Source organism: Ranitomeya imitator, chromosome 5, assembly GCF_032444005.1.
Source record: "Ranitomeya imitator isolate aRanImi1 chromosome 5, aRanImi1.pri, whole genome shotgun sequence".
NCBI lineage: Eukaryota > Metazoa > Chordata > Amphibia > Anura > Dendrobatidae > Ranitomeya > Ranitomeya imitator.
In genome coordinates, this window is record NC_091286.1 from 426733554 (window position 1) to 426745865 (window position 12312).

Here is a 12312-nt window from a genome sequence, read left to right on the forward strand (position 1 = left end):
GCAAACTGGTCCATGATCCTCGGTATGCCATAAATGGGTCCGGCACCATAGTAAGAGAAACATGACCATATCATAATGCTTGCACCACCATGCTTCACTGTCTTCATAGTGAACTGTGGCTTGAATGCAGAGTTTGGGGGGTCGTTTTATGAACTGTCTGCAGCCCTGGACCCAAAAAGAACAATTTTACTTTCATCAGTCCACAAAATGTTTCTCCATTTCTCTTTAGACCAGTTGATGTGTTCTTTGGCAAATTGCATCCACTTCAGTACGTCTTTTTAGAAAATAGTGGGAATTTGTGGGGACTTCTTGCTTCTTTTGGTCACATGCTTCCACTCATCTGCTTTTGGAGGTTCTCTGACACTTTTTGCACCTTCTGTGACCAGTAGAGATGCTTCTGTTCTGTCTAGAAAGTCTTCATTCTCTTTGATGAGTTTCAAAGTTGCTATTCTTTCTTCCAGACCCCGCACCTTTTCTTCTAAAAGGGCCACTAGTCTACATTTCACCTGTCAGAAGTGTAGACTAGTGGCCCTTTTAGAAGAAAAGGTGCGGGGTCTGGAAGAAAGAATAGCAACTTTGAAACTCATCAAAGAGAATGAAGACTTTCTAGACAGAACAGAAGCATCTCTACTGGTCACAGAAGGTGCAAAAAGTGTCAGAGAACCTCCAAAAACAGATGAGTGGAAGCATGTGACCAAAAGAAGCAAGAAGACCATGGAGAAATCACCAACCACACAACTGAAGAACCGATATCAAATCTTTGTAGAGGATGAAGATGGCACACCTAAGAATGAAGCAATACCAGCAAGCAAAAAAGAAAAGGGCACACAGCAACAAGTGACAGCAAAAAGTACAGCCAAGAAGCAACGAAGAGTGGTGGTGGTGGGAGACTCACTACTGAGAGGCACCGAAGCAGCCATCTGCAGACCGGACATAACTGCAAGAGAAGTATGCTGCCTTCCAGGTGCGATGATCAAGGATGTGACCGATAGGATACCAAAGCTCTTCAGCTCCAAGGACGTCCACCCATTTCTTCTGATACATGTTGGCACCAATGACACGGCAAGGAAGGACCTACCGACAATCTGCAAGGACTTTGAAGAGTTGGGGAAGAAAGTAAAGGAACTGGATGCACAGGTAGTTTTTTCTTCTATCCTTCCAGTAGACGGGCATGGCACCAGGAGATGGAACAGGATCCTTGATGCAAACAACTGGCTAAGACGATGGTGCAGACAACAAGGATTTGGATTCCTGGACCACGGTGTGAATTACTGGTATGATGGACTCCTCGCCAGAGACGGACTACACCTCAACAAACCTGGGAAACACACATTCGCCAGAAGACTCGCTACACTCATCAGGAGGGCGTTAAACTAGAAGAGGGGACGGGAAGAAAAACATTAGACTCGAACAAAGACGACCCAGGAAAACATACTCAGAAGGGAGGTAAGAACATTTCTAAAACAATCCACAGTGAGGAGATTGGAACAAAACAAAATCCTCTAAACTGCATGCTCGCAAACGCCAGAAGCCTGACAAACAAGATGGAAGAACTAGAAGCAGAAATATCTACAGGTAACTTTGACATAGTGGGAATAACCGAGACATGGTTAGATGAAAGCTATGACTGGGCAGTTAACTTACAGGGTTACAGTCTGTTTAGAAAGGATCGTAAAAATCGGAGAGGAGGAGGGGTTTGTCTCTATGTAAAGTCTTGTCTAAAGTCCACTTTAAGGGAGGATATTAGCGAAGGGAATGAGGATGTCGAGTCCATATGGGTTGAAATTCATGGAGGGAAAAATGGTAACAAAATTCTCATTGGGGTCTGTTACAAACCCCCAAATATAACAGAAAGCATTGAAAGTCTACTTCTAAAGCAGATAGATGAAGCTGCAACCCATAATGAGGTCCTGGTTATGGGGGACTTTAACTACCCGGATATTAACTGGGAAACAGAAACCTGTGAAACCCATAAAGGCAACAGGTTTCTGCTAATAACCAAGAAAAATTATCTTTCACAATTGGTGCAGAATCCAACCAGAGGAGCAGCACTTTTAGACCTAATACTATCTAATAGACCTGACAGAATAACAAATCTGCAGGTGGTTGGGCATTTAGGAAATAGCGACCACAATATTGTGCAGTTTCACCTGTCTTTCACTAGGGGGACTTGTCAGGGAGTCACAAAAACACTGAACTTTAGGAAGGCAAAGTTTGACCAGCTTAGAGATGCCCTTAATCTGGTAGACTGGGACAATATCCTCAGAAATGAGAATACAGATAATAAATGGGAAATGTTTAAGAACATCCTAAATAGGCAGTGTAAGCGGTTTATACCTTGTGGGAATAAAAGGACTAGAAATAGGAAAAACCCAATGTGGCTAAACAAAGAAGTAAGACAGGCAATTAACAGTAAAAAGAAAGCATTTGCACTACTAAAGCAGGATGGCACCATTGAAGCTCTAAAAAACTATAGGGAGAAAAATACTTTATCTAAAAAACTAATTAAAGCTGCCAAAAAGGAAACAGAGAAGCACATTGCTAAGGAGAGTAAAACTAATCCCAAACTGTTCTTCAACTATATCAATAGTAAAAGAATAAAAACTGAAAATGTAGGCCCCTTAAAAAATAGTGAGGAAAGAATGGTTGTAGATGACGAGGAAAAAGCTAACATATTAAACACCTTCTTCTCCACGGTATTCACGGTGGAAAATGAAATGCTAGGTGAAATCCCAAGAAACAATGAAAACCCTATATTAAGGGTCACCAATCTAACCCAAGAAGAGGTGCGAAACCGGCTAAATAAGATTAAAATAGATAAATCTCCGGGTCCGGATGGCATACACCCACGAGTACTAAGAGAACTAAGTAATGTAATAGATAAACCATTATTTCTTATTTTTAGTGACTCTATAGCGACAGGGTCTGTTCCGCAGGACTGGCGCATAGCAAATGTGGTGCCAATATTCAAAAAGGGCTCTAAAAGTGAACCTGGAAATTATAGGCCAGTAAGTCTAACCTCTATTGTTGGTAAAATATTTGAAGGGTTTCTGAGGGATGTTATTCTGGATTATCTCAATGAGAATAACTGTTTAACTCCATATCAGCATGGGTTTATGAGAAATCGCTCCTGTCAAACCAATCTAATCAGTTTTTATGAAGAGGTAAGCTATAGACTGGACCACGGTGAGTCATTGGACGTGGTATATCTCGATTTTTCCAAAGCGTTTGATACCGTGCCGCACAAGAGGTTGGTACACAAAATGAGAATGCTTGGTCTGGGGGAAAATGTGTGTAAATGGGTTAGTAACTGGCTTAGTGATAGAAAGCAGAGGGTGGTTATAAATGGTATAGTCTCTAACTGGGTCGCTGTGACCAGTGGGGTACCGCAGGGGTCAGTATTGGGACCTGTTCTCTTCAACATATTCATTAATGATCTGGTAGAAGGTTTACACAGTAAAATATCGATATTTGCAGATGATACAAAACTATGTAAAGCAGTTAATACAAGAGAAGATAGTATTCTGCTACAGATGGATCTGGATAAGTTGGAAACTTGGGCTGAAAGGTGGCAGATGAGGTTTAACAATGATAAATGTAAGGTTATACACATGGGAAGAGGGAATCAATATCACCATTACACACTGAACGGGAAACCACTGGGTAAATCTGACAGGGAGAAGGACTTGGGGATCCTAGTTAATGATAAACTTACCTGGAGCAGCCAGTGCCAGGCAGCAGCTGCCAAGGCAAACAGGATCATGGGGTGCATTAAAAGAGGTCTGGATACACATGATGAGAGCATTATACTGCCTCTGTACAAATCCCTAGTTAGACCGCACATGGAGTACTGTGTCCAGTTTTGGGCACCGGTGCTCAGGAAGGATATAATGGAACTAGAGAGAGTACAAAGGAGGGCAACAAAATTAATAAAGGGGATGGGAGAACTACAATACCCAGATAGATTAGCGAAATTAGGATTATTTAGTCTAGAAAAAAGACGACTGAGGGGCGATCTAATAACCATGTATAAGTATATAAGGGGACAATACAAATATCTCGCTGAGGATCTGTTTATACCAAGGAAGGTGACGGGCACAAGGGGGCATTCTTTGCGTCTGGAGGAGAGAAGGTTTTTCCACCAACATAGAAGAGGATTCTTTACTGTTAGGGCAGTGAGAATCTGGAATTGCTTGCCTGAGGAGGTGGTGATGGCGAACTCAGTCGAGGGGTTCAAGAGAGGCCTGGATGTCTTCCTGGAGCAGAACAATATTGTATCATACAATTATTAGGTTCTGTAGAAGGACGTAGATCTGGGTATTTATTATGATGGAATATAGGCTGAACTGGATGGACAAATGTCTTTTTTCGGCCTTACTAACTATGTTACTATGTTACTATGTTCTTAAGAGATTAGCTTCACACGGGTGTCTCCTAACTATCACAGTACTCACAGGTAACTTGAGACTGTCTGTGATCATCCTGGAGCTGATCATTGGCTGAGCCTTTGTCATTCTAGCTATTCTTCCATCCATTTGAATGGTAGTCCGTTTTCTCCGACATCTCTCTGTTTGGCATTGTAGATCATTTTAGCTGAAGAACCGATCATGGTCTGCCATTCTTTAGAAGTTTTACCCTCTCCAATGATTGACCTCACTAATTGAACTCCACACCGCTATTATTTTTAACAAACCCCCTTTCAATTAATTATTCTAATACACAGACTCAAAAACATGCAGATCATGAATGCGGAGTCTGTTGGTTTTTTTAGAATGTAATGCACCAACTGGTAAATTGTTCGACATGTGGTAATATTATTTAAACCAAAAATAGTGATTAACCTAGTTAGCGATATTGAACTGCTATTTTAAAAACTACTGTATAGACAGCTTTCTAGTATGTTGTAGCAGAGGGCTTACAGGTGCTGTCCTTACTATATATGGGGAAAACCTGGTGACTGGTTCACTTTAAAAAAGAGGCAGCTACATTTTAAAGAGCTCTAATTCCTAGACCCTTACACTAATTAGAATGCGATTACTCTCATATTAAGGCCGGGACCACACATACGCGAGATACGGCCAAGTCTCGCAGGTGAAAACCCACCTCTGGCGCCGGCACTCCGGGACAGAGCATGCAGCCGCATAGCAACACTTGGAACTGCACGCTCTGCTCCGGAGTGCCGGCGCCAGAGCTGGGTTTTCACCAGCGAGACTCAGCCGTATCTCGTGTATGTGTGATCCCGGCCTAAAGCTGAGAGTCTGCAAAATAACCCATATTAATTACATAACTGTATCTTGAATATCTTTAAACAGCTAAAATGTTGATAATTGTATCAACAAATCCAGAAGCACTGCCTTCTTTTCTAAGCCAAAGCTCATTTAAAATGGATTGAGGCAAAATAGAAAACTACTCTTTGGTCAGAAGAATGAAAATGTGAAACTCTTAAAGGTAGTCTGTCACCCCAAAAATCGTATCTGAGCTAAGCCCTCTGACATCAGGGGCTTATCTACTGAATTCTGTAATGCTGTAGATAAGCCCCCAATGTAACCTAAAAAATGAGAAATAAAGGTTATATTATACTCACCCAGGGGCGGTCCCATTGCGGTCCGGTCCGATGGGTGTCGCGGTCCTGGTCCGGCACCTCCTATCTTCAATCGATGATATTCTGTTCTTGTCTTCTTCCTGTGGCTCTGGCGCAGGCGTACTTTGTCTGCCTTGTTGAGGGCAGAGCAAAATACTGCAGTGCGCAGGTGCTGGGAAAGGTCAGAGAGGCCCGGCGCCTGTGCACTGCAGTGCTTTGCTCTGCCCTCAACAGGGCAGACAAAGTACACCTGGGCCGGAGCCACGGCAAGAAGACAAGAAGAGGACGTCATCAAAAGAAGATAGGAGGTGCTGGACTGTCCCTGGGTAAGTATAATCTAACCTTTATATCTCATCTTTCAGGTTACATCGGCAATGTTACATGCCACAGCGATTAGGGATCAGCTGACTCCGCACAGTCTGGAGAAGGCGGATGGAGATGAGTGAGAGGCTTAGATATGCGCTGCGCATGCCCAGGAATCCCAGCCCCGCAGTGAGAATAAATCAGAAGACACTGCGGGGCGGGATCTCGGGCAGGGCGGCCACACAGGCGCAGTCAGCTACACTGCAAATGAGGACAGAGGCCGGACAGCGCTCACTGCGCATGCCCAAGGCATGAGAAAAGAGTGCAGGCGCCGGCTCATTTGAAAACAGCGCTGAGGAGGTGGCGCCCAGCGCCAAGAGGACATGAGTGACGGCGGTGCTGCGTTTGCAGCAGGGGGGGAAAGACCTGCCTCCAGGACTGATTTAAGGTATTTGGGACAAATTATAAAATTGATTATTTCTGAAGTTACAGAACCAATAACTAAAAAAGCCACCTTGTCAGAATGCAGCATTAGTGCTGCACAAGGTGGCTCTTTCAGTTACAAACGCCTGAGGGGGGTGACAGGTTCCCTTTAATCGTTTCTGGTATCTACTGTATTACAATGCTAGTGATCCAGTTTACTGTCCTAGTATTATTTTCAGTCCCACAGTACCTGTAATCTCTGTAAGTGTATGCTGGAGACTCTTTCCAACATTCATTGGCTTCAGGATCTAGCAAACAGTTATCTGCATGAATTGGGTGACTGAGATCATTTCTGTTGTCCTGCTGACCTGTGGAGGTGAAAGAGTGCAGTAATTTCAACAGGATCACTAAACACCTGTGTATAAAGGAAAAAGGTTCTAGGGATTAACTGCTTATATATCCAAGGCAGTGGTATATAAAAAGTTCACATTTAAAGTCCTATTTAACCCCTTAACCACCAGGCCATTTTCAATTTTTGCATTTTGTTTCTTACTCCCCTTCTTCCTACAGCCATAACTTTTTTTTATTTTTCTGTCAAAATGGCCATGTGAGGGTTTGTTTTTGCGGGACAAGTTGTACTTTTGAACAACACCATTGGATTTAACATATTATGTAAAGGAAAACGTGAATAAAATTCCAAGTGCGGTGAAATTGCAACTATTTTTTTTTACCATGTTCACCAAATGTTAAAACTGACCTGCCATTATGATTCTCCAGGTCATTGTGAGTAATTAGTAGACACAGGAACATGTACAGGTTGCTTACTTATTTGACTGGTGAAAAAAAAATCCAAAGTTTGTTAAAAAAACAAAACAAAATTGTGTCATTTTCCGAGACCTGTAGAATCTCCATTTTTCATGATCCGAGGCTGGATGAGGGCTTATTTTTTGCGCGCCCAGCTGATGTTTTTATTCATATCATTTTGGTGTAGATACGATCTTTTGATCGACTGTTATTGCATTTTAATGCAATGTTGTAGAAACAAAAAACGTACTTCAGGCATATTGACGTAAAAATAAAAACGTTATGGCCCTCGGAAGCAGGAGAGCAAAAAACAGAAATGCAAAAATGAAAATGGTCTGCAGCAAGAAGGGGTTTAAGGGAACCTGTCAACATGAAAATGCAGTCTAATCAGCAAGCATCTTGTTAGAAATCAACTAGAGCTGAGCAGATTGATATATTTTTGTGAGAAAAAAATTCAGTATAACCTGTGACTTCATTCATAGTTTTGAACTCTGTCTTTATGGGATTTTTGATCTAGTGCGCGGTCCTATCAGTGACTGCCAGCTATCTGTGTATGCATGCTAACATAAAGAGAGCTTTCAGTCACTGATAAGACCGCCCACTGGACTGAAAATCCCAGAAAGATCAGGGAATGAAATGATTAAAATGACAGGTTATACTAAATCTATTCTAACAAAACTATATATCAATACACTCTGCTCCTGCTGCTGTATAACATGGTGCCTGCAGTTTGGACTGCATTTTCTTGTTGACAGGTTCTCTTTAAAAAGGTGTTGTTTTTTTAAAACAAATTTTCCAATTTATGCCCTTAGTACCTCAATGTTATGGATGTATCACTATTTAAAATTCCTATATTTATTGCCCGCACATACAGTATCTTGGTGCACACATTGTGCTCTTCACACCTTGCTATACACCATTGTGGCTATCAAGGAGGATTCCACCTCACAGGGCTACGATTTACTGACATGGAAGTCTCCCATAACTAGTGAGGTGCAATAAGACAATGTGCTTCATACACAATGTCGGGGACTGTCTAGATTTGGTTCTACCAGGTTATATTATCAATTATATATAACCATAGACAAAGGGATGTGCTTCATTTCAATTATTACTGATGGTTGGCTACAAAACTTAGTGTATTTAGGAAATAACACCGTGAGAAATATATGAGAGATCTAGAAAACAAGCGGCGACACTTACCCTGCAGAGCGGTCCTGCACACTAGATGTGTATAGGAGAAGTACAGGGTGCTATTCAGCATGAAGTATGACTGTACGATCTGCCGAGCCTTTTCACTCACATCATAGAACAAGCGAGCGCTTTCCATTGGCAAGCGACCTTCATAACCAAACTGTGAAATAGTACAATGATGCATAAAAATATAATACTAATTTATGAAAATGTATTTATGAAATGTGAGGATATACAAGACCCGATTTGTATCGCTAAGGCTCGTTAAAGGATCAACATTGACTGTTAGGATTGCTACCTTCCAATAGGTGGCACTAGAGTTCTAGTTCTCTTCCTCTCTGAAGAGACAATTTGCATAATTAGCATATTTCCCAGAGGAGCATTGCAGCTTTAAGTCTCCTAATCTCAGCACGCTTAGCATGGCAAGCTCCGCAAGGAGAAACAATACTTCTTAGTTACAAGGTAAGCAGAAGAGAAATTCACAAGTTTTTGGAACCACAGCACCATCTGCTGTACACTAAAATGTTATATATGTCATCTTTGCAGGCTACCTCTAATGCAATGGGCTCTATTAAAAATGTAATTCTCAGTGTGTATCTGATGCCTAATCATTACTCACATAACAGCTTATGTTATTTTTTTTTCTTGTAGATTTGAACCTTACACACTTCTTTTTTAATCTGCAGCAGGTCAATGACATGGGTATGTTGACACGATATTACATTTTTTCTGCAATTTTCCACTGGATGTTTTTGCTGGGACAAAATGTATTATTTTATTGTCCCAGTAAAGAGAATGAGATTTCTGAAATCTGTTGTGCATGTTACTTATTTTTCCTTACAGATTTGAAGTTATTTTCAACTCTGCAGCAAGTCAATTCTTTTAGCGGTTTTTGCCGTTTTTCACCCATTTTAACCAATGGGGAAAAAAAGCATAAACAATGCACGCAGATACATGCTTTTTCCAAGCATTGTTTTCATTCCAAGAAACACATTTTTGAGGCAGAAAAAGGTCTGCAGAAAATAATCAACACGTGTACATAACCTTCCACCATTTTTACAGCGTTTTTCACTTGAAATTATTGGGTAAAAATGCATAAAAACGCATCAAAAACTCACATAAAACACAATAAAAATGTACTCATTTTGGAAGTGTTTTTCCTCCTGGCTTTTGCTGCAGAAAAATCTGTTCCAAATGCTCAACATATGTGTGGTATCGCACAAAATGGCCATCTCCGTAGGATACAGGATGCACAGTGTGCTCCATGCATATGTTGTGAGACCTGCTGACAGGCAGCACTAAAAGGGTTAATCTTCCCCACAGAGACTTGCTCATGTGACCTAGATCTGCTTCTGGAAAGAGCTGGAACAAACTCCCCTGGCAGTCAGCCAATGACTGCAGCTGTAAGAGTCACATGAGAGGAGGAGGAGCTAACTCCTGTGAGGCAGTAATTTAGTCACGTGTAAGGGGTCAGCCATTATGTGAGAAGTGAGAAGAGGAAGGCAGATTGCAAGAGGAATTTTCTCCCTCCGACTGCTGGGTCTATAAGGGCCAATAAAAGAAGGCAAGCTGACAGCCTTCATATTAGGAAGATACCTATTGCACCTCTAGGAGGAAAATCTGACTCAGAGCAGAAGCATAGGACAGTCTAAGTAAGAAAAGTACGAAAAAAACAAAAAACAGTAGAACAATGTGCCAGAGTCTGCTAAATCTTCCTGGAAGTCTTTTGAATTATATCGGGGGTTCTGATTTGCCTTTTTAGAGATCCTGCGAGCAGCTCTCACTGAAATTTAGCTTGGTCTTCCAGACCTTATCTTGACCTCCATTGTTCCTGTTAACTGCATTTCCTAATTACATTTCAAACAAAGGAAAGGGCAACTTGAAAACTCTGCTATTTTCTCATAGCCTTCTCCTGCTTTGTGGGCCTCCACCATTTTCATTTTCAGAGTGCTAGGCAGCCGCTTAGAAGAACCCATGGCTGCTGTTTTTTAGCACAAGGTTACAGGAGGCTGGGTTTTTATAAATCTGGTAAATTTGCATCACCTTGTCTTTCCTAATGATAGTGAACAAGTCATAACCCTAACAGGCTAATTAAGGCCTGAAACCTTGGTCAAAGTTATGTGAGCACACAAATCTTCAAGGGTTCCCAACCTTCTGCATTGGCCCATTTTCCCTTTTGAAATTATTGAAAGCAGAAAAATGGAACAGCACAATGCTCACCAGCGGGTGCCAAGCCTCCCAGGCAACAACATCCAACACTTGCCCAAAACCAGACAAAAAAAAAAATTGAAGGCAGCACTCCATAGTTTCCAAAGTGAAAAAGTGGTGACGATTATTCAGACCTACATGTCTGTTCGACGTTTCGGCTCACACTGAGCCTTTCTCAAGCAGTGGGTGTTACAACCAAGTGTGTTTTTACAGACATAATTAACAATCATTAAATATTCATTAGCAAACAATAAAGTGTATTAGAAAAACATTTCCTCATGTATGCCAAAAATCCAATATCGCTCATGTGACACCATTTCGTATGACAAATCATAAAAAAGTGCTTATATAAGAGTGCTATAAAAACACCCACTGCTTGACAAAGGCTCATTGTGAGCCGAAACGTCGCCCAGACATGTGGGTCTGAATATTCTTTGTCACTTTTTCACTTTGGACACTATGGAGTGCTGCCTTCAATATATATACTGTATTTTCTGGCGTATAAGACTACTTTTTAACACTTGAAAATCTTCTCAAAAGTCGGGTATCGTCTTATACGCCAGGTGTAAGGGCAGGTGCGGAGTAATCTGCGGTCGCCGCATATTGTGGGGGGAGCGACCCCAATGACAAGGAGAGGGGGCACCTCACCGGGAAGGTGTAAGTGAAGCAGAGACAGAGAAGGAGATAATAGGATACAAGGGCGAGCCAGATGAGTGAAAGAGGAGTGTTTTTCTAGGCACAGAACCGCTCTCTCTCTCTTATTTGCATAACCCTGGCATCCCAGACGCTGACAGTTTGCTTCACTTACACCTTCCTGGTGAGGCGCTCCCTCACCTCGTCATCGGGACCACTCCCCCCCCACTATATACGTCGACCGCAGATTGCTCCGCACCCACCCTATAAGACAACACCTGGCATATAAGACAACCCCTGACTTTTGAGAAGATTTTATATTTTAACTGGAAAAGTTGGGGGTCGTCTTATACGCTGGAAAATACGGTAGATATATTATATATATATTGTTTTGCCTAAAATTAAAGGAATTATGTTATCTTTCACTTTAGGTCTTTTAGAGATCATTTCATCTTAAGCTTGCTTAACTGTTCACAATAAAAGTAATTTTAACTAGGGGTGCCCAAACTTTTACATGCCACTTTAATAGGTGTAATAATAACATTAACAAATACCTCCAATTAGGAATGTAATATAGTTCTTCTGATTTCCTACATCTCTATCTTCATGTGCAGGCATTGCAGCAGCTTAGGTATCCATGGTTACAACCACAGATATAGTAACGGCTGGTTGTAATCATGGATGCCCAAGCTACTGCAATGCCTGCACATGGAGATAGACACATAGCGAATCGGAATTCCTTTAAAATAATAGTCAACAAAACTTTAAGGAGAGTGAGTGAAGAAGAAACATATTAGGGTAAGTGCACACTAAGATTTTTTAGGAGGTTTTGAAAGAAAAGCTGAGTGGAAACTGCAAGTTTTTGAGGAGTTTTGAGATTTGGAGAATTTCTGCTCAGTTTGTGCTCTGTCTGCTCCAAAGGCATCTAAAAAAAACCTCTGCGTTCACATAGCCTTAGGGTGTTTGCTGAAGTTTTTTGAGAGCTTTCTTGATTGAAGCAATGGCTTAGGCTACTTTCACACATCAGGTTTTCAGTGTCAGGCTAAATCCGGCAAATGTTGGAAAAACTGGATCGGCGCAGATTGACAGATCCGGCTAGCCTATCTAGATTATTGGATAAAAAAAAAATTTGGAGCATGCTCAGTTTAAAAAACCGGATCAGGCCG

The 12312-nt window shown here is 41.5% G+C and overlaps 1 protein-coding gene across 1 annotated transcript in view; it reads right to left on the reverse strand.

Annotated features, from left to right (window-relative positions):
- Window positions 1-12312, reverse strand: part of P3H2 (prolyl 3-hydroxylase 2) — a 329435-nt gene that overhangs the window by 16183 nt on the left and 300940 nt on the right. The window contains exons 11-12 of the mRNA XM_069727108.1: window positions 8315-8465; window positions 6558-6675 (exon numbers count right to left, since the gene is read on the reverse strand). Of these exons, the coding sequence (XP_069583209.1) occupies window positions 6558-6675; window positions 8315-8465 (269 nt within the window). The remainder of the gene's footprint in view (window positions 1-6557; window positions 6676-8314; window positions 8466-12312) is intronic.